The sequence below is a fragment of the Bicyclus anynana genome, chromosome 4 (genome assembly GCF_947172395.1).
Source record: "Bicyclus anynana chromosome 4, ilBicAnyn1.1, whole genome shotgun sequence".
Lineage (NCBI taxonomy): Eukaryota > Metazoa > Arthropoda > Insecta > Lepidoptera > Nymphalidae > Bicyclus > Bicyclus anynana.
This window is the reverse complement of record NC_069086.1, coordinates 9,165,856-9,193,058: the sequence shown is the minus strand read 5'-3', so window position 1 is coordinate 9,193,058 and position 27,203 is coordinate 9,165,856. Positions and strand designations below refer to the sequence as shown.

Genomic DNA, 27,203 nt, shown 5'->3' with positions numbered 1-27,203 from the left:
CTATTTACTACTATGAAACATCGTTTCTTTAGACAGATGTTTTAATCGCATTATATCTTCGATTATCCTCTCCACTGTGTCTTCGGATTTCTAAGTGCAGCCAACTGTGGAGCCATCTTTAAAAGTCGAGCGTTCCAAGGTCACGCGTGTTTAAAACGCCCGATTACATTAAAATGTACTATAGGAGCTATTTAAATATATTTTTTTGTTGGAATTGTTATTAAACAAGCTAATTTTAATTAATAAATGTAATAATGCAGTAAAAACAAGTAATTTTCAATAAAATTTTGAAATCCGAACGCGCGATAGTTGCCCGACTGTCGCACAAAACCCGCTATAATTTAAATTTTTACCTTTATTTCTAGATTGTCTTTGGTTTTTTACTTTTTCTATACATTATTTTACTCTACCAAAGAATAAAACACTCCTAATGTACAAAGATTAAAAAAAAATATGATTTTGAAATCCTCGTCTGTAGACCGCGCTCCTAGAGCGCGGTTTTAAAAACTGTCAGTACTAATCACAGACGTGTTTTGTACAGGTTATGAGTGATTATATGCCATCCTTGTTCTTTTTACTACATGTGAAATAAGTTAGAGTGTGACAAGAATAGGTTAAAACAACAAAAAAAAGGTCAAAATGATATGAGTATGAAATCAATCTTTAGAAGCTTGATCCACACACAGGGCTTTTCAAAATCAATCTTCTCAAGCGTGATACACACACGAGATAGGTACTTTGACAGAAAAGTAACGTCTAGCGATTTAATTAGTCTGAGACATACGCTAATTAAAATATTTTTAGCAGACTCAGAAGTGGATTACAAAAATAAGAAAACCAATGGCGAACAAAGGTTATGATTCACAACATTTGTCAGGACTACTTATTTAACAAATCAAACTAACCAAAATAGGACCCTAGAATACACAATTTTTGGATTTACCTCCCAAAAATCGTTCGTACTCGACTAAAATACTAAAGTATTCTGTACGGCCTTTAAATGATAAATGTTCGTCACTACTCCAGTAATAGATTTAGTTATGAGTCTGTGGTTGTACAGTATCAATAATCTGTGCATGATACTTGTCAATGTCAGTTAAGTGTCAGTTAGTGTCACTGTCAAGCATGGAGTGACTGACAACAGATTTATTCTTGTTTACACCGGGAAAATTATAAATTAGGAATTTAGGAACTTCTAAAGATGTTTTTGAATACAAACACATTACTTTGCATATTGAGTGTATTTGCACTAGTTCAATCTGGTGAAAAAGAATCCATGTGCTCAAGTTCCATAGGGGATAAATGTACAGAAAATCATAATAAATATAGCAAAGGTAGGCAAGTTTTGCTTTTACTACTGTTAATCTGTAAAAACTCAACTGAGAGAAATATCTGTATCCAAACTTTTCTACTTGCATATTTTAGAAGCTAATGATTGGCATTCAAGAATCAAAAATCAAATTCAGCAAGCCTTAGATGAGTACAAACCTTGTATGGCAAAGAACTGTAGTTGTCATAAAGATGTCCTGGAAAAGGATTTGCTACCATTTAAAGGTGGAATCACAAAGGAAATGTTTACACTGGCTCAGTCCAAAGGCACAAAGTACCAGGTAATGTAACATAGTCTATTGTTAGGTGGCTAGGTGGTAACTTGAACCAAGACTTCCTCATTTTGCACAAATATTAATAACATAATATTCTTATGAACAAATTATAATTAATTAGAGGAGCCAATTTTTCTTGCAATGGGCAGTAAATGATTCAGTGCATAAGTGCATGTCAAAGATTCACTCTTCCTAGTGATAAATCCATAAACACAATAAGAGAAAGTTCTTATAAATGCAGGCTCTACAATTTCACTTGTTCTGAGGGACAATATCTTGAAAGGAAAACTGAATACTGACGTGAATTACAAGATTGGTTAATAAAAAGTTAATAATCACAGTAATCAAAATTTCTGTTACAAATTTGACACTATTTTCAGATAATTGATGGCAAATTGTACCGTCAGAAAGATTGTCACTTCCCTGCAAGGTGTGCTGGCATTGAACATTACATCAAATCCTTATCCCCCAAACTACCTAACATGGAGCTAGCTATCAATACAAGAGACTGGCCACAACTTAACAGAGAATGGGGCCATAAGCCAGCACCTGTTTTTTCATTCAGTAAGGTAAATAAATCAATATTTGATTTGTAAAATTTAGTTAGTTTATAATTTTTCATCAAATCAGTAATCTCAATCATACAAAAAATATGACAAATAATGTGTGTTCTGCAAACTAAAAACTTTTTGTGTTTAAGGATACACACCTATAAATTTAGAAGTAAACCATGAAAAAAGGCAATGTTTTGTTAATAATTAAATCCATAGACTGATTTAGTTAAGACAAATAATATTTGGAACAATGAGGTTCTACTGTATGTGCAAAAATGTGTCTAATTTTAGACTAAGGAGTATTATGATATTATGTATCCTGCATGGAGTTTCTGGGAAGGTGGCCCAGCTATAGCACTCTACCCTACAGGCATCGGTCGATGGGATCAACACAGATTATCAATTTCTTCAGCAGGGGACAAGTAAGTGATAGAAAAATTATAATCGTTAGGGATTATGTTATAATAGTAGGGATTATAAGAGTAATAGGACAAGTTCACTTGCGCATGGGTTGCATGCTAAAGCATGTTTATTTTTTTTGGTATTATTGAATAATCTTCGTCAGAGATTTTAAACCACTAATATGCCCTTTAGAATGTGAATTTTCTTTTTATTTCCTGATTATCACCATCCATAATAGATTTTCTTTAACATTATAAGGTGGCCCTGGGACAAAAAGGAAGACAAAGGATTTTTCAGAGGATCAAGGACTAATGAAGAGAGAGATGCTTTAATTTTACTGTCCAGATCAAATCCTGATGTTGTAGATGCAAAATATACAAAGAATCAAGCTTGGAAGTCTGATGCAGTAAGTATAATAAATAAATTTTCATTCAACTGTCATTGTCATGTACATTTAACCAAGTCTTGGTTTTCTTCTATATTTTTTGAAATCATAAAATATTTAAAATGGCTATTTTATGTTATTTTCAGGACACCCTCTTTGCAGATCCAGCTAAAGAAGTATCTTTTGAAGATCATTGTAAATACAAATACTTATTCAACTATAGAGGAGTTGCAGCGAGTTTTCGGTTAAAGCATTTATTTCTATGCAAGTCCTTAGTGTTCCATGTTGGTGAAGACTGGTTAGAATTCTTTTACCCATCACTAAAACCTTGGATACATTATGTTCCGTTGAGCCCAAAGGCAAGTCAAGAAGAAATTATGAAATACATTATGTACTTTAAAGAACATGATTCATTAGCTAAAGAAATAGCTGAGCGTGGGTTTCAGCACATATGGGATCACCTCACAGATAAAGATGTAGAATGCTATTGGAGGCAATTGTTGAAGAAATATTCTAAACTTGTGAAATATGACATTGTCAAAGATTACAATCTTGAAAAAATTTAAATAATTGAGGTCCTAGGTGTGTTGTTAAATAAAAAAACAGTTTGGCTATAAACTAATAACTTTACTTAGCACATATAAAGGAAAATAATTTGTTTACAATTAACACATTAACTACAACTTGTTGGTCTTACAAAGATGCACCATTAAAGCTTTTGGTTCAATTCGGTTAGATCACGAAACAAAAACTGGCACAATTAATAAAGTTTACAATCATTAAAAAACATCTCCTATAACAGAAAGAGGACAGAGATAATTGAGAAAGAATTAGACAATATTGTACAGAAAGAATAATTGCATTTATTAGTTATTTATTGAGATGATTAAATAAATACATGTATTGAATTCCCTTTTAATTAAGTTAAGTGCAAGTGAAGAATTAACAGTATTTAATTGTGTGCTTGATGTATAAGAAGAAAATGACCAGTTTCTATGTGACATATAATTTGATTTCCATTGTTAAGAGCATTTAAGAACCAAACAAGATTGCATATAAACATTAAAGCTTAACAATATAATTGCGACGCGAGATTATTTTTAAAAATTCAAAACATTTATTAAGTAAAATGCAATTTTAAAGATTTTGGATGATGAGATCCATAAACACGAATAATGAAAACTACGCACAGACTACGTGAATCTCAAGTGTTAAAGATGGAACTGAATGTTAAGCCTGAATTATATTTATCTAACATGTTGTGTTGTGACCCATCAGAATGTAATAAATTTCTTACATTTGGTATGGGAGCATTCACATATTTTTTTGCTCCTCAGACTAATTACATAAGAACCAGTATTGCACCCAAATTCACGAACAAAATTGTAATTTTTTGAGGAAATCGAGGTATTATACTAAACTAGAAGTTGTTGACTGTCTTTAACACCATTCAACTATACAAAAAGGTATTTTTCTTAACCAACGACCACGATTACAACTATGAAACATCGATTCTATTGTCAGTTTTTAATCGCATTAGATCATTGATCATGTACTTTAACAGAAAGTACCGTCTAGCGATACTGGATCCTTGTGTAATTAGTCTGAGTCTAGCCACACGTGTCGACGGGACACGCTTACACGACAGATAAATATAATTCCACCATTATGTTCTTAACTGAAGTCGCGGTCGGGGAAGACTGCGGGCGCGACCAGGGTCCACACGTAGAGGCCCACGCAGAGCCACGACGATGTGATCTTGATCCACATGGACGCCACATTCTCCTTCGACAGCTGAGAACTCGGGCTGTTTAACACAAAATATGTCATTAAATACTATTAAATAGATATTTTTTTTTTGTAATTAAAAGTGTTTCATTGTTTTTAGTATAGTTACAGAAAGAGCAAATTCATATTGACAAGATCAGCATAATAGTTCATACAGATTAAATGTTTAATAGTCTGGAATTAGCAAATTGACTAATTAAGTCGAAAGTCATACTCGTAAAAGGAGCCCTAGCACAAACACTTTACAGAACATTCAAGGTACACTTATCCCTCTGCTAAATCAATCTGAGTCATAGGTGTTATACCTCGTGTGCCTGTTATTTTATCAGCAACTATAATAATTATTCTTTAGATTGAACACAACTGCTGTTTGGAAAGTTAAGCATGGCAGTAATACTTCACCGGACGAGCTCAAACACAGAGCTCTACTGGACAGTATAAGTAGCAGATTTTTATATAGGTGTTTTAGCCTCATTAGAAGGCATAATCACTCTGCGGGCGATGGAGAGAGCCTTGTTTGGAGTTTCTCTGCATGATCAAATTAGAAATGAGGATATCCACAGAAGAACTAAAGTCGCCGACATAGCTCAGCGAGTCGCGAAGTTGATGATGTTTGAATATTGATTTGATTTGATGTGGCAATGGGCAGAGCACATAGCTGAAAGAACTGATAGACGTAGGGGGCTCCGAGGTGCTGGAATGGAAACCCTTCACCAGAAAGCGCAGTGTACATCGACCCGCTTGATAGACCGAAGACATCCAGCGGGTTGAAGGGAGCCGCTGGATGCTGGCGGCTTGAGACCGAGGTGTTTGGAAGTCTACACCATACATGTCTAACAGTGGACGTCAATCAGCTGACGTTGATGATGATGACAAAAATGCTTTAGGCTTTTAACAGAATAGTAGATACTTATAATGTTAGGGCGCTTGTAGACTAACTTTGCTGTTTTTTACCGGATTCGCGGTGGTGTATAGTTTATAATGAATGTGTGTACCTACATCCACCGAACATCGTTCCGGTCATATAAACCATACACCACTGTGAATCCGGTCCGATTTCTGGTGAAAAAAAACGGTCTACAAGAGCCCTTTTAGGCTCTATCCCACTATAATATGGCGAACAGAATCGTAAACACTTACTTGTACCAATTGGTGAGTGTCATCATGATATACAGCGTGGCGAGCGCGAACACGACATGGAAGAAGGTCCAGGAGTAAGCCACGTCATCGCCCTCGTTGTCGAACACCTTGGTCTCCTCGCGGCCGGCCTCGCCTCCGTCGCCCTCTATGGAACCATAACCTGCGCTCAGTGAGCGGTACCGACATGCAACCGTTACTTTACATTGCAAGCATGACTGTCACATGGCAACTCAACACATTCTCATATATAGCTTGGCAACTTCGTTCGTAACACTCCCGATGTTGCGCGCGGGGCGGGGGGCGTGTAGCGATGTATGAAAAACCCACGACTGATGCACGTCACTTCCCCGCACGCATGATTTCACACCCGCGCAGTCTTCGCCCGTCGCCCGCATATCATGGGAGTGTTATCAACGAACCCGCGGCTGAAACCTAACTAAAATTGACAGCGCCTTCGAGACACCCACAGTATGTGAATGTGTTGAGGTGCCTTAGGTTTCAAGTAAGCTAACACATAACGCTAAATTTTGTCTTTTTATATGACAGAACAAGTTATTTGTCAGATTTCTATTCTATTATAATACAATAGATTTTGAATGTGTCAATTGCGTAATAAACTAAGAGCCCGTGAACCCCAGACCTTCATCATTTTATAAAAGCTGAAAGTTTGTCAGCTCTTGATCCTACTTGACTTCATGGTAACCCTTTTTGAAGGGTTGCCACGAAGCCAAGTGTCTGGCAAATGGGAATATAATTTCTCATATTATGCCGATAAAAATCTAAAAAAATTATAGATACTTTATACTTAGACAAAGTAAGTTGAAGGTCTGGATCCTTAAAACCTGCTACCTCACAAAACCACCACCGTCCAAACTCCATAATTGGTTACCGTATTTACTTTTGGTAGGAGCATAAGTTTAAGCATAAGCAAACTTACAGCTTTTATGAAATGACGAAGGTCTGGGGTTTACGAGTTCATAGTCTATATGATATGAAGATAAGTGGCATTACCTCAATTTGCTTAGTAGATTAGGCACGTCAACATATTTATAGTGGGTAGTGTATACAGATAAGCTGTTGTTTGTTTTTAGTGTGACGTAATATTTTGCGTTTCATAAACAACACTGTTTGCGAATATTTTATTAAATATCTTTATAACTTTATCAATAAACGTTTAATACAGCGATTGACGCATCCAAAAAGGTAAGACCATAAAATAGGACCATACAATTTAAGCTACTGAAAGTGAAGACGTCGAGCTACTATGACACTATACTATATCATACAGATCAGTAGGCCTAACATGCATCAACAATACAATATCTAGTTATGAGAAGTATTGTCGACTAATGATGGCGAAAAAGACAAAGAAACCCAATTCGAGACACCTCATTTAAATCTTTCACAGGAGGTATGTATATATTTTTGTAAAAGCCAAGACTAAGGTTAACAGTCTTTACGAGTACTGGGAAATTACATTAATTTACAAGATTGAATAATATGTAACCTTATCGGACTCATCAACGAGGGGTGCTGGTTCGATTCCCGCCCCGTTGGTATATTGTCGTACCCACTCCTGATTACAGTCTTTCCCGACTAGTTGGAGGGGAATGGAAATATTGGTCACATTTAGTAAAAAACTGTCTTAATTCCACCTGGTGTGTTCAGCAAGATTCAACAGACAAAATCAAGCCCAAATCCTAAAGCGGTAAGAAGCTAACGATAATGGAATCTAAATGGATCCTAGTCAATAAAGCTTTGACAAAGTGCCTTTGAGTTAATTATAGTTATATTCTATTTCAGGAAGACTTGGCTTTGTTGTACAAACAGGAAAACGCGACTGTTTGAAACTGAAGGAGCGTCAGCAAAGCAAAGATACATGTCCGTAAATATCATATCTATGAGCGGTTGCTAAAGAACTGTTTTAAGCTATTGCATAGCTTTTATCGCGGGCTTTGAGCGCGACGATCGAATCAAAAAATTCCGTAACGAAAATAAACCGAACACCCCCCACTTCGACCGGCACAGCGGTGCGGCGTTGAAAGTCGTGCATCGTCTAATGTCGTTTCAGTTTGGCAGACTTGCACGGTGTTTTGTGTGTGAGTGACTAGACGTATGCGTGTAAACTAGCAGCTAACTGTTCATAACTGATTATATCTCTTTTAGACACAATGCTATACTACAGCCTTTCTTAATGAGTACTGTTTACCAACAAAGAAATTAGAAATGAAGGTAGAAAACGCATGTCATTTCATAACTTTTTTATTTTAAATTTATGTATGGTTTGTTTATAAAATGTTGTATAAATTATATTCACCATATCTACTTGTTCTAAGCTTATTAATAAAATTTATTTTCATTAATTTAAGAAGTTATTTACATTTATAATTAGGTGTGAAATGACTAGTGATTTATACCCTAATTTTTAATTTATTTGTTGGTAAACAGTACTTAGCAAGAAAGGCTGTAGTAAAGGTAGGACAGCGTTCGAGTTCGAACCCGCGACTATAGTTAAACCTTAACGTGTTCAATACATAACTTGATAAAAAATGCTATGCACTAGCTTTACCGCGGCAGTCCCCGAGTGCCACACGTATTTTTTGTAAACGGGTTTCGATGTCACTCGCACGTATCACAAATTTAACAATGCGTGTGAACCGATTTTTGCATGTTACTCGCAAATATCACTGGAAATAACTTAAGGCCAGTATGCTGTGCTGACGTTTCTTTAGTTTCACATAAACATTTGGTACTGTCACCTTGCTAATACGTCCATACCAATTCATCCAAACCCAAAACCATCTACCTGAATTAGAATATAATACAGCAAATCACCGAAAACTATTTTTAATGGAATTGTTTCTAGCAGTTATTTTTACATGAAACGCTTTATTTATACCTGCAAAAATGGAATTTCTAAAAAAAAAAAACGCTTTCGCTTGTCAAAAGTTCGATCTTACAAATGACTCAAAAAAACTATTTTTAAGCCACTAACCAATGTATAACCAGCCTAAACTAATGGGAGACACATAATATAGTACATTCCGCATCCCTCGTGAACATGAACTTGTACCAGTGGTTCTTAACCTTTTTCAATTCTGTCACTATGACTTAGGTTATCTAAATCTTTTATGGGATTTCTATGAACAAGTGTAAAAAATAATTTCGTCTCTACGTCACATATTCAATACTATACAAGTAGTGTCTAAATATTTTGACATACTAGATTAAAATAATCTTGATTTATACAGTATATTTCACTACAAAGAATTTTAATTTCGTCTAGTACATAGAGAACGTTCTTAGTCACTTTTCTATAAATTAGTTATTCACAGAACTTTCTGTAGCTATCAGAAAGTTCTGTGAATACTTAGTAAATACTTGTTTAGAGGTCGGTATCTTAAGTAAGTCAATAGGCACTATTCCAGATGTGCACTTTGATATATCTGGAGACGAGAGAAACCCAAATGTCGACCAATAGCGACAAAATAGAAAATATGGCTATCTCTATGGTTCTGTTGGGAGAAAAGAGGACAACATTTCAACTTAGCCGCTATTCGTCGACAATGTCTTTCTCTTCATGCGATATGTCGTTGACGCATACTAGGCATACAGGCAAGCTTCTTTCAGTATAGGCTGTGGCATTCAAAGCTCTATCATAAAAAATGGTTTATTACCCCTGCAAAACAGCAGTTACAGGGGAAATTACGTCTTAAAGGTTAAAAACCACTGTCATTCACTGTTCTAATGTAGGCATCGTTTACTTTACCTTCGTTAGCAATGAGCCCTCCTTGACCTGCGCCGCGTCGCACCGCACGATACGTTACCGGGGAGTTTATTATGAGTTAGTATTACATATAAATATTTATGTATATTATTTATTTCTTAAATAAATGTGCAAGTAAGTAATTAATCTTACGTAACATATAAGTACATTAACTACTCAGTTATTATAAAACCATAATAATTAATGAAAAAAATACTAAAATGACATAATATTATAATCACGTGAATAGTCGTATCTAATGCAAATCAGATAGAATGTGGCCTCTTTTTCTATGGTTAAAAATATTGAATGTTAAAATTCGTGATTTGTAATTTTTGTCCAGGCTTATGCAGGGGCCAAATACAAGAAAATTATTTTGAAGTAAAAAATGGAAACCTTGAGAGATTTTAAGAATAATAATTTTTTGACATCTCTTTTAATATACTGTGATAAAATCGAATATGCATAATAGGTACGAGTATATATTTACCTCTCTCTTAGTATACTGTGATACAATTTCATATGCATAATAGGTATATATTTACCTCCGCTGCCCTCCTTAGCAAGAATGTGTTCAGACATAGTGATCTTCGACGAAGAGGACGCTGTGCGAATGCTCGAGTACAGGACGCTGAGCACCCAAATCACGAGCCCAATGATAGACTGCTTATCGAATGATGACTGCGGAAAACCATAAAAAAAACAATAAATAAGTATACTCAGAGGCACAATTATCCGCCCACTTTGAAATACGCGTCATGTAAAAGTGGGCGGATAATTGTGCCTCTGAGTATATTAAAATAGACGTGATATAACGTCGGAGTATGCAAGATTAGATCGAACCCATACGGGTTTTGGATCGTGCCGCGTTGCAAGACCTAGCTCATGACTAAGGTCATGAGCTAGGTCTTGCAACTTCAATAAAATATGGGTTCGAAATTAATCCAGCATACTCCGATGTTTTGTCACGTGGGTTTTAGCTGTGTTCCATAACACATTAATAATATGAATAACACTCACGATAGTTTAAATTCTAAAATATTTAAATAGATTTGAGGTAAAAGGTAAAAGCAAAAAACACATATATGTTTTACAACAATTACTAAAACAAAGGGCTATTATTTTATTTATTGTGGTGTTGATTATATAAATGATTTTATTATCTTAAATAACAATTTCACGATATTTGTTTTACCATGAATAGAACTATTTATTTGATAAATTAATAACCCCTTGTAAATAAACTGAGAATTTTTATATATTTTTTTTAATTAAAAAAATGGAAATACACAAACACATAAGGAGATAATATAAAATACTAAAAACGTATACATATCTAGAAAATACAAACATAATCAATTATAAAACTTTAATGATTAAAAAAAGGAGTCAGGACATGATAATATTGATAAAGTGACCATAAAAAGTATATTAATGTGCCTTGTGAAAATAATGTGACGAATACTACCTATAAGGTTCAGTAAACTAATAATAGTCCAGTCAATATTGAAGTAGCCAAAAGAAGGAGGCTAAGTTATTGTAATAATACTTTAAATTGGCATTCTTAATTTCTCTATTTATTTACATAATATCAGATTTGCTTTGATTATACTGTAAATATTCTCAAGTAGATTATAATAATATTCCTAATGAGCTAACTTATCCTAATAACTGTACAAATCATGCCCACGTGGAATGGTGGCAAGTATAAAGAATGTAATTCTCAAGTTGTATTGTGTAAAATTACGTTGAACATATAAAAAAATACAATTTATGGGACAACATTTTACAATAACCATCTTATTCAATCTTATTCCAATGCCAAAATGACTGGACTATAAAGGCACACACAGAAAGCTTTCAGGCGTCAATAAATCGTAAAATAAAATGGTAGTATTATTAAAATCGCGATACAATATACATACCCAATAGAGATCTTCTTTAGACTCCTGGCATAGCAGAGTTAAATATAATATAATAGATATTCTAGTAAAATAATAATGTCACATCATAATAATAAACATATTATAAATTAGAAATAATAAAAGATTAAAAATGAAGGTTCTTTCATACAAATTTTCAGCCCCTATTTCACCCTTATCTTATTTTTGCGACAAAAAGTAGCGTATGTTCAACTCCAATTTACCTCTATAAAAAAGTCATCAAAATTGGTTCAGCTATTTAGTCGTGAAAAAGAAACCTTAACTTTATACACTGACCAATTTTTTTCATCTAATTAATTTTTTTTTCGCTAGCGTGTGAATTTGCTTGAACTCATTTTTAATATAACCAAGCGCTTCCTTATATTGGACACATACATGTCGCGGTGGCTTATAGACGCGGCTACGGGCAAGGTGTATTAGTGTGGATTTGTAGTTTTTATTGTCATAAAGTTACATTTAACTTGATATATACCTGTTTGTCACCAACGAAGCTGGCGTTACATTCTGCAGCGGAGTTGGAGAGTGCTGACCAGGTCAGGTACATCACGTAGAGGGACACTACAGCAGACTGCAGGAGACCTGAGCGAGGCTGGTGCTCTTGCACCGAGGGCAGGATCGAGATGGCACTCGCGATCACCACCAAGATAAGATTGAACGAGATAATGAATTTTGACAAATCACATCCGTCCGACTGAAAATAATGAAACTGAGTTATTTATGTTACCTTATTATTGATAGCCCCTACTAGAATTTTACCTAACATAGATATTTTACATAATATTAAGACTGAATACTATTAGTCTGACATGTCGTGTCTTGACGTATCAGAACAGAATCGGTATCATACATTTTGTATGGCAACATTTACACTTCAGGCGGATTTACATTTGTCTGACGTGACTTGACTTTACGCATCAAAAGAGAATCGGTATCATACATTTTGTATGGCGACATTTACACTTATGTGTTGTGAGATGTCGTGATGGCTTCTGATGCGTCGCGGGCTGTCACTAGTCTTCATATTACATTTATATTTATACATATTTAATTAAATTCCTAGACTTACTGTTAACCTGAGATAAAATTTTTTATGCAGCATTTATATTAATTCATATAAATGAAATTTACTACATTTAAATATTAGGCGACTCTTTAAATTGTAAGAAGGACTGGAAACAAAACAATGTTACCTTAGTATAATAGATGTAGAGCAATACAATGCCAGTGAGTGTAAGCGCATAGCACGACAACATAGCCAACAACAGCGCCGAGTACCAGCCCTTGGACTGTGTCTCTTCATAGTTTGCTGGAAATACAAATTATTTTTGTTACCTTTGAAGCTATCGATGTATTAAGGGTACATCTAATTTTCGTCCGAAATTTCTGTGTCTGAAGACAAAAGTCTTTAAACAGTGTGTTGCCAGTGATGACCTATGGTTCCGAGACTTGGTCGCTTACTATGGGCCTCATGAGAATGCTCAGAGTCACACAGCGGGCGGTGGAACGAGCTATGCCGCGTGTCCCTGCGTGATCGAATCAGAAATGAGGAGATAAACAGAAGAACAAAAGTCACCAACATAGCTCAACAAGTCGCGAAGCTGAAGTGGCAATGGGCGATGGACGTTGGGGTTCCAAGGTGCTAGAATGACGACCCCCCACCAGGTGGACTGACGACATAAAGCGAGTCGCAGGGCATTCACTGGATCAAGATCGTAACGTTTGGAAGTCCCTATAAAAGGCCTATGTCCTGCATTGGACATCCATCCATCCATGGCCTGATATAATGATTTATTTCATAAAAAGTTATCTAAGATTGCTTTATTTGTTGCAATTGTAACTCAGCAATTACTTATAATAATTTAGGGATTAATGTTTTATTGGTCTTGTGTAGACCAACAAAGCACAAATCATACATGCAATGTGACAATGACTGGTGTCAGAGAAATATATTTGGTCAGTTGGTTTTCCATTTGTTGTCCCATTTTGAGGTCATATCTTATGTAAAAATTAAAAGTTACTTACAAACCCATCTTTCCGCCCATGAATGGGCAAAATCAATAATTAATATCAGTTGTATGACAATGAAGCAAAAGCCGCCAATCATTCCAAACACCATCCAAGTTGAAGCAAAAGACCCCTCCGGAATAAAGAAGGCTCCTATGATGCCACCAATCACTATTAGGTACTTTATACCCCAGAACCTAAAACAAAAATAATGACTGAACTAAGAACTTCTCTCTCATTAGATTTGATTTGAAGTTCCAATTACATTTTTGAAGTTGGTCAACTATTACTCTTCAAATATTAATTGGTAGTTAGCTTGTAAATTACAATGAACTATATAGTTTTCCTTGTAATTTAGTTATATACTATCGTGAATTTTTTCACGTATTCACAGGGTGCGGACATAGAAAAATTTGTAGGTCTCTACTGACAGAAAAAAAAAACATACCCATTTTGTATACCAGCTCTGGGGTCCTTTGATGATTTCACACCAATCATAATTAATGCCATTAAGCAGAAGAAGAGGCATGTTGCAAAACAGATTCTGAAAAAAAAATGTTTTAATAAAATTATATTAGTTTCCTGTCTAAAGTCATCTATATCATAAGATTGGGGAAATCCTATTGTACAATTTAATAATTTATAATAAACTAGCTGATATGACAGAGGTCCTTTCTGAACATTTAATTTGAAAAATATTGCGGTGTTAGCATTAGCGTGCTTAAGGTTTATAACTTCATATGTAGGCATTATAAACAAAATATACAAATTGTGGAGAATGCTTCTTAAATAGCTTGTACCTACTTCCCCAGGGTAGGCAGTGTATATTTGCATGTATGATGTGCACCCCACTGGTGTAAGTTACTATGATGTCTAATAAATGTAAAAAATTATAGAAAATAAAATTATGTCAAACTAGTACCCTTAATAAATACATTTATAATAATTATACAAATAAATTGCCCTTTCAAATTCCAATATGGTTGAAAAGAGAAAATAGATTTGAGCCCCTCAGCAAAATTTCTAATGTATATCAAGTTAAATTTGATATACCTACATGTAATATATTTGTAAAAATGGATACTATAATATTGGTGACTGACCTATAAACTGCTAGATAGCCAACAGCTTGATCACAATCAACTTGGAAGCTGCCTGGCATTAGTCCTGTTGAGTTTGCACAAAATGGTACCTAAAATGTAAAAATTAAGTATAATTTACAGTAAGTACACTCAAAGGAGTTTAATAAGAAACATCATTTACATGTTTTTGAATGTTCCATCATGTATAGTATGGTTTTTGCAGTGCTACAGCTAAACCTATTTTATGATATTAAACGTTTTTATCAGTTTTAAAAAATTAGTGTAAAAGAATAACATACCTTCTTCATTTGATCATGTAATCCTGGTGCAAGAGTGATGCAGGCCACCACCATGACCAGAAGCAGCATGACAGTGTACATGATGCGTGTGGAGGTGGAGTTGGCACACGAGGGGCATGCTGAGCAGCACAGCGAGCATGCAGCACTGCCGCAGCAGCATGCCAGCTGGAATATTATTACAATTATAAATAACTAGCTGACGCGGCGCGATTTTACCCAAGTGGTTCCCGTTCATATATACCTCCTAGCCCTCCTCGACAAACGGGCTACCTAGCACTGAAACTTTTCAAATTGGATCAGTAGTTCCTGAGATTAGAGAATGAACACAAACAGCTCTTCAGCTTTATAATATTAGTGTAGATGTTTTTCTACTCCCATTTCATAATGTACTCAATATAAAACCTCAAAGATAATATATCAAAGCTATTCATTCATATATGAGGTTTTGATAATGTTCATTACCACGTGGTTAAACTGTGCTACATGATTTTTTTTTAAATTGTTAAATAGTTCCAAGGCATTGGCTAAAAAATAAAAATACAATATCAAATCAAGAAAGCCATGCTCAACACTAAATTATAAGCCAAATTAGGCATGAGCCTGGATCTACAAGGCAAAACAAAAAATAATTTTATTTTTGTTTTTAATATTTAGATATTAAGTAAAGAAAATATGCCATTATTAATGTATCTACAAGTAGTATTAGTTAAAATTTATTATTTACTTAATATTTTTTTTACTAAATAATTAATTTATTATTTAGTTTATATAATATAAACTCTATATGGATTATGATTATGATGTTTGGATGTCCCTACAAGAGGCCTTTATGCTGCAGTGGACATCCATCTGCTGACATGATGATGATGATAAACTCTAAAAACACTGCTGAGGTTGCTTGGGATGCTGTACTGTTAGAAAACCACGTTATTTGTGAGTATCAAGTTATATTTTGTCCCCATATAATCAAGGGGTCGAAAACAACATGGTGTGAAACCATGGGGAGGCAGCATATCATTGAACTATAACTCTCTTTATTTAACAATAAATAATGTTTGTTTACTTAAATGCAGAGGACATAATATTATGTAGACAATAAATGTCAGCACTCAACTCTGCAGGTATTTTTACAATACTTTGTCTTTCAGATAAAATTAAGGTCATGTTGGATCTTTGTAGGAACAATAATAAAAAACAATAAAGACACTGTATATGCCTTTTGTACATTAGTGACCAAGAAATATTGAAGATTTTTCGCCTACAGGAGATTTGGGTTAAATTATAGTAGGTATACATTAATGTACTGTGGAGACTGGAGACAAAGGTTTATTGATTTGGCTTACCTGAGCTGCGGAACATAGTCCCAGTACAGCACCCATGCCAACTGAGTTTTTAAATGAACACTTTAACTAAAACAAGATTCAAAACTATGCAATATAACCAATACGCATTAGAAGAAACTTCGTAATCAAATTATAATTTTTCAAGATGACTAATTTTATCGACCAAGAAGAAAACAAATTGCACAATTTATAAAAAAAGTTATTACAAATTGACAATGACATGACAGTATAGTGACACTGACAATGACAACTACTGCCAGTGTCAGTGTGCCTAGTTCGGACTACTTTAGTATTTTGGTCGAGTACGAACATTTTTGGGTGGTAAATCCAAAAAATTGTTCGTACACGACTAAAATACTAAAGTAGTCTGTTTTTCCATTTAATCACAGATACAACATAAAAGTGTAGCTTCTAGTCTTTTTAGCGTAATCTTGTTGGAGGGTAGGTAAAAGAAATTATTAATGCAAATAAACGGGGAATTTGAACTTGAACGTTCACTCATCGAATCCAAAGTTCGCAAAATGCTCACGGCGCGAGCTCTAGCGTCGCACGGACAATTTCCGTGCTCCCTGTCGTGATAAAAACATTCACCAGGTTATCACTATAACACCGATTTTAAAGTAAATTATATCGTCATGTAGGTTATAGTTTAGGGACTAAATTTATCTATAAATACATACCGCAAACGGTGTTTAACACTTACAGTTACAGGTATAAGTTAATCACTCCATTAAAATATCACAGATGACGAATGATAACGAACGGGCGACTCACGTTGCGCAGCGTGTGCAAAAGCGTCCGATCCGAGCGGCGACACTCGCCTGTTTAAGTCACCCCTAGGATAACGAGACCATGTACCTGTACGTTTGCGCTAAAACACGGAGTGCGCCAGGGCTGGTTTAGCCTTATAGTGAGTGGGTAGTAAAGGTCCAAGTAACGCTCAAGTCGATAGGAGAACCATCAAACAGTTTCGATTGATAAAAGACTGTATTCTTTATAAGGGTTTTTCATATTAAAGTGATGTGCTATGATAGTGGGTGGGTTTTATAAAAAAGTGTATGATTACTAAACTTGTCGCCGCGCCGGTGCAAATGAGTGCTCTGTGCGGATATTCGTATAGATGAAGTTGATGAGATATGAGATGATGAGAGATGAGAGATGAGTAGTACCTCATTCGCATACTTTATAAGATTTGGCAAGGTCGGGTCTTCTCCGACCCGTGTGACACGGGGCGGGGGTACGGGCCTCGAGGCATTGCCTCATTGCCCGGGCGTGTCGCGGGGGATCTTTCTCCCTCGGTGTTTTCTTTCAACCCCTCCCGGGGTTGAGGCCAATGGGCCTACAGGTTTATTGCTTCATCAGCACCGATGGCCCCGCGCGGATTGCGATTTCTCGCTATCCTGCGTCGGGGCAGCAGCGGGTTTAATTGGAAACGTGTCGAAGTAGAGCAGCCATCCCTGCTTGGATGGCCGTTACTGGTCCTTGGCCTTGTAAGTATGTTGAAACCCTGCCATGAGCGCTTCCACGATCACCCGGACGACGGCTGTCAAGTCCATGGTGGCCGCGGCTTCCTCCTGTTTGGGGGGGGGGGGGAGGCTGATGATGGGGTCTGCGATGAGGTCGTTATGGGCGATGTTGCTGTAGGCTGGCTTCGTTCCTCCTCTCTCTTGGCCGGGGCAGGGGGCTCTAGTGTTCAGGCGCGGCGGTAGATGCCGCTTGTGGCTCAACATGACGATGAAGAGTAAGAACAACCGTCTTTGTTTAAAAAAGTGTGTTATGGAGGGCGCTACTGGTGGCTTGATTAGATCACCTCTATTTTATCCGCTAAGGGATTTTTACCTCTATATTAAAGGATGATGACAGTTTTTTTGTTATGTGTGCGTTTATATTTAAACGAGTAAGCTAAAAATACGTGCGTTTAATAGAAAGAAGCTAAAAATGTATACATTTTCATCTAATTACGATAAAAGATTATTATCTTTATCTTATTTACATAGCAAACTTCCAGGTAATCTTGGTTTTTCGCGTATTAATTATTAATTATTGCCTTCAATTATCCGAATGTCTCCTGTATATAAATATAATTATTATACCCTAAACCTAGTCATCATCTACATTACAAGTTCGGATTCAGTCATTCTGATCGGATTTTGAAATAGGTACCTACCCCTGGATGGAGTTAATTATATTATCTAATATAATATGACTATAGTACTTAAATTATTGTTTAAAAGTGGACATGTTAAAATCTCCATTTTATCCTTTTCCATTGTAAAGTAGGTTGGTAGATATAGGTATTTCAAGAAAAGTCATTTTTTAAATCTAAAGTTTATATTTGTAAATATATATCAATTAATAACATGATAAAATAAATATAAGGTCAAGAATTGTTCCATAATACGATATTGATACATTGGCAAAACTAAATAAAGTTAATTTACATTTTTTTTCGAAACACATTTTATTATATGTTCACAGATTTCCATATAAATTAAGGCTCTAAAATATTAGGTATATAAAGACGGACATTTCTACTTGGTGGAGCGCAAAGTAATTCCATAGGAATCTCATTATTCGTATATTTTTCAAGACATAAATTCATTTTAAAATTAATTGAGGTAAAATTAATTAGGCTATTTGAAGCAATATTATTATGACATTCGTATTTTACTAGGGACTTAGTTAAATCATCGTGTAATGCATATATAATATGAGATTATGAACAGGTAATACCTATTCGTATGCTTCACAATCGAATTATTTAATTAAAATAAATAAAATAGAACAATACCGCACGTTAACAAAGACATTATACATAGAGAGCTTTTCTGTTGTACCACTAACTTCTATAAAATTTGTAGATGTATGTAAGTACTTGAAACATTTACGTACATTAACGTAGGTAGGTATGTGAATTTGAAGATGTTTTACCCCTGTTATTGTTTATTTAATTACAAAAATTATAAGAAACTCTAAACAAATAAATAACTGTACGTTTATGACCTATAATTATATGTGGGTAATTTCGACACGTGTATTTATTTATATTTGGTACGTATTTTTATAAATCTTGTTCATATTTCAACAAATTTGAAAATTTATGGTAATCGGGGGTAAAAGCTAAAAACTATAATTATATAACTTTGAAACACTCCGATCAATAAATCAATAATAATTTGGAACACTTTCTGGACCTTCACATTAGGTACAGTATAAAATAACATCGCCTAAATCTAATACGATTTCTGTAAATATAACACACACTCACATATCAACATTAAATTATAAATAATAATCTAGAAAGATTAATAAATAGAATTATTAATATCACAGTAGATCTCCTGCCAGCTAATTTTTACCACTGAATAGTTTCGTGTTGTATTGGTGGCTTATTTGGTTAAATATTTTTTTTTCGTATAAAACTACGGATTCTTTATCTGAGTGAAAAATAAAAACCTCTAAGTCACTGAGCTGACAGTGTCGGTAAAAACTGCTGTGATATTGACAACTTAGAAGTATATCTAAGTATAGACCTATCTGATCAAAGTAAGTATAAAATAACATCTCAAACAATACCCTTTGATTCATAATATTTTTTACAGTACTTACTTAAAACTAATGGTAACCATGAAACCGATGCGTTCGACGATATGCCATTAATTATTGAGAAAACACGAATATTGCAATGTCAGACATAGGCAGGTACCTACACTTATAATAATAAATATATTAATAGCAATAATAAATCCTGAGCTAATCTGTAATATAAAAATAACCTGCATTGTCGAAATGGGCTGATATTTAAATAAGTCGTGTTTATGTAAAATCAAAACCTAAAGTTGGAATTCGAATACGATTGTTATTTCTCTGAATTTTGGAAAAAAACAATAATGCTCAGTAAAGCCTTGCTAATTCTGTATGGATATTTCCTCCCCATTTTTTATTCTCTACAAGTTAGCCCTTGACTACAATCTCACCTGATGGTAAATGACGATACAATCTAAGATGGAAGCGGGCTAACTTGTTAGGGGTAGGATGAAAATCTACACCCCTTGCGGTTTCTACACGACATTAAACCGGAATGCTAAATCGCTTGGCGGTTTAGTGTTCCGGTACGATGTACGTTCCGTTCCGGTTTAAATATTTGTTCATACAAACAAGCTGATATATTTTTTAAAGACGAATTCTCACTTTGCTTTATAAAATTAAACATCCATACAGAAAAGCCCTAAAGATCAGTATTTGTCTTAAGAATACGTAGATAGATGTACATTTCTGTGTCAAAACTAATGCTTATGGTCCTCACGCCCAATCTATTAACCGTTTACATAATATGTACCTACTCATACCTACTTAAGAATAGGAGACATATTTTCATAAGACTGCCCACATAAAATGTAATTGAATTTTAACATTAATTAAAGGAAAATTTAAATATGCAACTATTCACACGTCTTAGGGAAGCTACACACATAACTGAGGGCCTAGTGGCAGTTTGATACTGTGACTATCGCGTTAACGTAAACACGAATTTCAAAGAAATTGATACAGCGCCATCTAGTAACATTACTGCACAACTGTTTCAATTACATATAAATTCACGTTTACGTTAACGCGATAGTAACAGTATTAAAATATTGAAAACTCCCACTATGCACACTGGGTGGGAATAAGATGCGGCAATGTTGTTTAACGATTGAATCCGCTTAAGTAATTGATATATTCACTCTTTAGAACTAATTATTCATTCAATTGGACCAAATGATTATGTAGATTTGGGTGGGTATTATCCACCTGTGCCGAGTTATGCGTGTAACATCTTTAGTCAGAACCATATTAAAGGGTAAATACAATATACAATTTCATATTTTACAGCAAAATATAAGGAATAATATTTCCATAACTCTATGAGACGTAGGTAGGTATTGTCACGAGCTAAGGCTCTGTTAATGGAAATATATTATAATTAATGGATTCATGTACCCATTTACAATTTAATTTAGATCAGGTTAAAGAATAGGTAAGTAAAACTATACCTAACAGACAATCGGAAGAAAATAATTTTTCTTCCGTATCCGTATACCGTCACCATTCGTTACGGAGAGGGACAAAGAGAGAAAAGGTAGAGACTATCTCTATTTGTCCCCAGTTAGGTATAGTAACTGACAGACAGAACCTCAAGTTGTGGCAACACCAGTTGATATATGCGACCTAGCGAGTAACAGGTAAGTAAGATTTAAAAAAACAATACATGATGTCTAATGTCTATTATTACTTTTTACATGTTATCTAAATACATTAGGTCTCTCGAATTTGAAATATTATCGCCAGCTAGTGGATGTTTTTTTTACATATTTACATGATTTATAATGCATTTAAACGAAATAATATAAACTACTTATATCGGAAACGGAAAATATGACGGTTGGTCGAGTTGTGGTCAAAGGCTGTCGATGATCTTTCAATAAAAAAGTAGGTACATTAAATAAAATCTTTGTTATGTCAATACTATTCTTAAGAACCTCAGTAGAATGATCTTTCACTGTTATCTTACTGATAAATAATAATTAGAATTTTACTAAAAAATAAATTTAGAGATAAACAAAAGTATTCGTTTCTCAATATAATAAGATTTCCATTAACTAAGTACTATGACGTATTATATTCTTTTTTAATACTAGGTAAAATAATTATCTACTTACAATTTAAAATAACGAAACAATATGTTTAATGTGGACTGACGTCATATATTTTTCATCACATAAACATTATAAATCTTACAAATAAATAAACACACTCTTTACCATAAAAAAGAAACCATTAACACGTGATTCAAATGAAACAGATAAAGTTATGAAAAAGACTTAGACGGGACTAGGGCTCGTCTCGGATCTCTCCAACACAAATTCTATAAAAGCCTCAATAGCTCAACGGTAAAAGGTCCGGACTCATCACTGAGAGGTCGAGGTGGTTCGATCCCCACCCATTGGGTATTGTCGTACCCACTCCTAACAGTGTTTTCCGACTAGTTGGAGAGGAAAAGGAATATTGGTCATATTAAAAAAAATATAATATGGCAAATATTCTTTATATAAAACAACGTAATACGTATTGGAGATTCCTGAACGTTCCTGTTGTGGAAATTATTTGTAAAAATTTAAAATATTTGAAATATAATGATGTAGTGAAATGTCACTACCCCTAGAGTTCTGAAGTTCATAAAGATATTAAAAATAAATACCTTGTAATGAATTCAAAGACTTGAAAATAAAAAAAAAACTTAAAATAACAGGTAATCTTACTTGTGTAAAATTATCGATAGAGTTACGTCTGTTTCTCCATATCAGTTTGTATGGGCAGTTACATCAGGACTTTAAGAACGTTTGGGGTAGAAACATATCACTTGTAAGCATTACACATATTCGTTGTTTTCTATAGAGGCAGATTACTTAACATCGAGCTTGAAGCGATCATATTTTGTATGAACGCAAGTATTGGTTTATTATGACAATTTCTGTTTACATATTTTATAAAAATAATCACTTGTAAAGTTATGTTGTATGGGTGTAGAAATAAATTTTCTTAATGCATTGTTTTGTGTTATTTGAAGTCGCGTTTATCAACGCACATCAAAAAATAAATCTATAATTTTGTTGATGTGAGAAAAAATTCTTCTAAATTATGCTTTTTGTACTGATTTGGTAAAGTATCTATTATTTTTTATTATTATGACTTTGGTGTTGAGTGTATACAATATTGAGCAAAATTTTGGCTAAATAAATTAATTAATAGTAAGTATAGTATATAAACAATATACAAATTACTTACATAAAATAAAATTGTCTTTATCTAAAACAGCTAAAAATAAAATTCTTATCTACTTAGAAAAAAGGTAGGTCTAGTGTCTCGACACTAGGTATATAATATACATAAATCTAATAGCTTCAACATAAATTGAGATCTGCACATTGTATGTTTAACCGAGCGAAGTAGCACCAATAGGTGTTGGAAATTATAATTTTACTTTTGGACTTTTCTTCCGAGGAGTTCGGGAAATAGTTTCTCTTGCGCAATGTGAATTTGAAGAGAGACACTACATATAAAAGTTCCGAGAAGATTTGCAGTGTCAAATATTACAGTTTTTAAGGTACTGTACGGTACAGGAAAAATACTTTGAATGCCTCTAGATTCCTTGAATATTAAGAAAAATAAAATTACCTATGCAAAGGTTGGTACCTACAGGCTTTATGATTTCATTGTACTTAGAATTATTAAATACTACAACATGACTTCAACTTAAAATATCACTAATAGCTATGATTTATATCAAATTACATCTAGATCCTTACAATATGGCAGTTGTCAAATTGCTAGCTGAGTTGTTCACTTACGCTAAAAGTGATCATTTGGTTTGATGAGCGCGGAGTTTCATTGCTTCAAATAAAAGTTCTTCATTACGAACAACCATATCATGATGTATCACAACCATTATTGCAATTAATATGTAGGTATTTGGTAATGTTTCCAGGTACACCTTGTTCAATAAAAGATATGTTGTAACATAACGAGAGCTAACACATAGGTGTTTTTATGTAGATATCTACTAACTTGATATAATGTTGAAGATTTGGCAAGAAAATAGTTGCATTCGTTGAAAATTAAAATAAACAAAATTATATTTGTTACGCCATTTTGTATATGCTAAGAATACTCAATAATGTGGTGATATTACGGCAGGAGATGTTTCTGCTTCGGCAGACTTGGCAGTATGAGATCGCATCATATGCGTCATATTATCGTAGCCTAATAATGATATAACCCTTTTGAATTGTAGAATGCTGCAGAGGTTGTAAATACCTCGTCGCTGGCATTTCTACAGCTAGACATACAACACATTTTTAAAATTCATGCACCAGCTTCTACAAAAGAAACACACATCTCTTTGTGTATATTGATTTGGCAGTGAATCATATCTTAATCTCTTGAATTCCAAAGGAGACGACGGAATATGGTAATTAATGGTGTTTGTACTACGTGCATTGCCATGCTGGTTTTGTGAAATTAAAACTCTAAATTCCTTGTTGTAATGTATAGGTAAAACAAATAAATAAATGTGAATTTAAAAAGAGAAATCTATTTTTATGAATGTTTAGCTGTGATACTTTGTTTAAATATAAATTGAATTCATAATTTAAAATTGGCACAGACGAATTATGATTTCTGGAAAACTGCAAGAAAAGAGGTTTTTATAAAATATATAATATTGTGTACCTACTTTAGCTTTACATATTACGTATCGAAGATAATTGCTATTGGACTTCGAAATACCGCGCTGTTTGTATTAAAAAGTATATTAAAACATTCTATTTCACAGTAACATTGTGATATCGTACAAATAATAAATAGAAATCCGTTTAACGATCACATTAAGTAACAGTTACTAAAGCGATATAATTTTATTTTATGTACATATCCAAACATTGCTTTGATTCATTAAAGAGTAGGTAATATATTACTTAATTAAATATAATTTTCAATATAATTATCTATTTACAAAATATAGTTTATATATAATACTTAACAAATAATATTGCAGCTCGCAATCGCCTTTGCTCGTTTAGCTTGTCTTGTTTCCTTCTTTATCACATTTTTCGTCTTCAAGATGGAGATATTTGAGTTGACTGGAATCATACAGTTATTTTAGATATTTTTGTGATGTCGCTCTCATAACATGTGTAGCATAATACTCCTTGGTTATTTTATCTTCTAATGATCCAGGTTCATAACGTCGCCTTCATCAATTCTTTCATTCAATTTTCAGATTCAGATATTCAGAGCTCGTAGCGGGTTCAGCCAAATGATGAGGGTAGTGTGATGTTACTGACACTATTTGTTCCCTTGTGTAGTCATAGCCTTGGCTGGTCAACACTCGTGCATCGGCCATAAGCAATCATCAGTAATTTCCTCACTCACAGGTCGGCACCTCCGGCTTGAGTATTGTCTCCTTGTTCGGATAGATCCAACAATGTATACAATACAGATATGTTCATAAAAATTTAAGTCTAAATTTGTGTAGTCTTTTTGTCGAATCTGAGATAACTTACGGTACTAAGTCATATATTACTACATGTTTTTTATTCATTATTACCTAATAATTCAGTCAAAACATATATAATTAGTGATTAATATCACTGAAGTTTATTGCGACCGGATTGCTTTACCGGGTCGACTTTGTTTTGGCGCGTCGTATGCACCGCAGGCGGATGCGACGTGGAAATATTGTCAGGCGGCTGTAAGTACATACTGTAGTACTAAAGAACTGTTGAAGACGTGGACGGAATTCACTGACTTCATACTGATACATTTTACGAACATCAACAAAGCCCCATATAAATGTATAATCAAATATAATCAAATCATTACCGAAAGTTCGACAGGGACCATTACAGACATTACCTACAGGTAAGCATATGGTACAAAACTAAAATTAAAAAAAAACATATAGCACCCATGAATAATAATTTAGATGAGTAAAAAGGTATCGATGATAATATAGCAAATGAGTGAATTTTACAAAAAAATTGAGCAAACAAAGATATGGGATTGGAATACATCATAAGCAATACTAAATATTTAAATTTTTATCTAGTAGATAAGTCGGCCATTTATTCGTCCTTTAAAAATAACATGTCAAAAATCTTGCTTCAGTATAATTATTGCTCAATATTTACGAGTATCTATAGCTAACAAGAATCGGTAGAAAATAGTGAAAATCTTATAGTCAACGACTAAAATTGTACGAGGGTGCGTATTGCGCACATTGGAACTTAACAATAGTTTCCACGTCACATCGCATTGTCAGTCTAACCTTAAATCTAGTTCCTAAAACTATTATTCACAGTCTCCGACCGAGGCGACACTGTCGTCGTGCGCACGTCGCGTCAGTAAAGGCAAATCTACCGCGCTACAAAAATACGTGGGCAATGTCCATTTCGCAGTCAAAATACGAGCCACATTCAGAGCAAAAAAATATGTCTCCCTTTAACTTTAACCTATATGTATATACTCCGTAAATAAAACCTCATTTATATATTCTCGTCTTAACCTAGTTAATCACGTCCCGCACACGGAATAGTTTTCTAGTCTCGGCCGAGGAATACTTTTGTATCTGGTCTGAGACTTTCAGTCCGAGAGAGGAAAGCTTCACTTTCGGTGGCGAAGCCGTTCACTTAAGAGTTCATCAGAGCACGCGTGGCAGCGAGCGACCGTCGTGTGCGCTAGTCGCCGAAACGCGTGCACGCTTTCTTCCACTTGCATTGTGTACACCAGAGGTCGCGTTGGTCCATCCCGTACACCTTGCGGCACTTCTTGTTGTCTGAGCGGGGGCGGCGGCCCGGGCTGCCGGGCGAGCTGTTGGCTCCGGTGAACTTTATGTGCTTCTGTAATATAAAAACAACAGTTTAGTATTGCTACTCTGCTGCTGTTACTCTCTGTTACTAAGTTACCTATCATATTCCCCTAATTTTATGCAAGGGTTGTTCTGTTTTAATCTGTCCGTTATTCTAGCTAAAATGGTTCGAAAGATTTCATTAAATATTTGGAGGTTGAGAAGATCATTAGTTATTCACGGTAATAGTTATTATTTTCACTTTAATAAATATTTCGATAGTGAACACGCACCGGTGAATGTGAGGTTGACCAGGAATGCGTTATGGGAATGCTGATGGGCCGCGCTGATCCATTTTGCATAGTTGACAACAGCCCTTGTCTGGAATTAAAGAAACATGTTTAGTTAGTTATTATATCCTTATTTTTATCAACGACATTTTACGCCATGAAACCTGAATGCTATTAAATATTTGGTTTCCTTGGTAAGAGATGAAATACACTATT

General features: G+C 34.4%; 3 protein-coding genes across 8 annotated transcripts in view; 1 reads left to right on the top strand and 2 right to left on the bottom strand.

Moving 5' to 3' along the window:
• The first annotated feature begins 1,117 nt into the window (after positions 1–1,117).
• Positions 1,118–3,848, top strand: LOC112051421 (O-glucosyltransferase rumi homolog). The gene is made up of 6 exons (XM_024090051.2): positions 1,118–1,334; positions 1,426–1,610; positions 1,985–2,173; positions 2,450–2,580; positions 2,819–2,966; positions 3,092–3,848. Exons 1-6 carry the CDS (start codon positions 1,202–1,204, stop codon positions 3,509–3,511), a joined length of 1,206 nt encoding a protein of 401 aa, XP_023945819.2. The 5' UTR covers positions 1,118–1,201; the 3' UTR covers positions 3,512–3,848.
• Positions 3,552–16,505, bottom strand: LOC112051419 (probable serine incorporator). Of its 6 annotated transcripts, XM_052881391.1 has the most exons (12): positions 16,311–16,501; positions 14,968–15,132; positions 14,690–14,778; positions 14,035–14,130; positions 13,605–13,783; positions 12,773–12,888; positions 12,055–12,273; positions 11,565–11,588; positions 10,185–10,320; positions 9,643–9,669; positions 5,874–6,018; positions 3,552–4,752 (listed from the first exon to the last, which is right to left on the bottom strand). In XM_052881391.1, the coding sequence occupies exons 1-12, from the start codon at positions 16,344–16,346 to the stop codon at positions 4,620–4,622; spliced, it is 1,365 nt and encodes a 454-aa protein (XP_052737351.1). In that variant the 5' UTR covers positions 16,347–16,501; the 3' UTR covers positions 3,552–4,619. The 6 variants fall into 6 exon arrangements, with proteins under 6 accessions (XP_052737351.1, XP_052737352.1, XP_052737354.1 ...); XM_052881392.1 differs by lacking the exon at positions 9,643–9,669 and having other exon boundaries at positions 5,874–6,033; XM_052881394.1 differs by lacking the exon at positions 9,643–9,669.
• A 2,382-nt stretch (positions 16,506–18,887) lies between these two features.
• Positions 18,888–27,203, bottom strand: part of LOC112051424 (zinc finger protein 704) — a 100,358-nt gene continuing 92,042 nt past the window's right edge. The window contains exons 7-8 of the mRNA XM_052881397.1: positions 26,991–27,078; positions 18,888–26,749 (exon numbers count right to left, since the gene is read on the bottom strand). Of these exons, the coding sequence (XP_052737357.1) occupies positions 26,588–26,749; positions 26,991–27,078 (250 nt within the window). The 3' untranslated portion in view covers positions 18,888–26,587. The remainder of the gene's footprint in view (positions 26,750–26,990; positions 27,079–27,203) is intronic.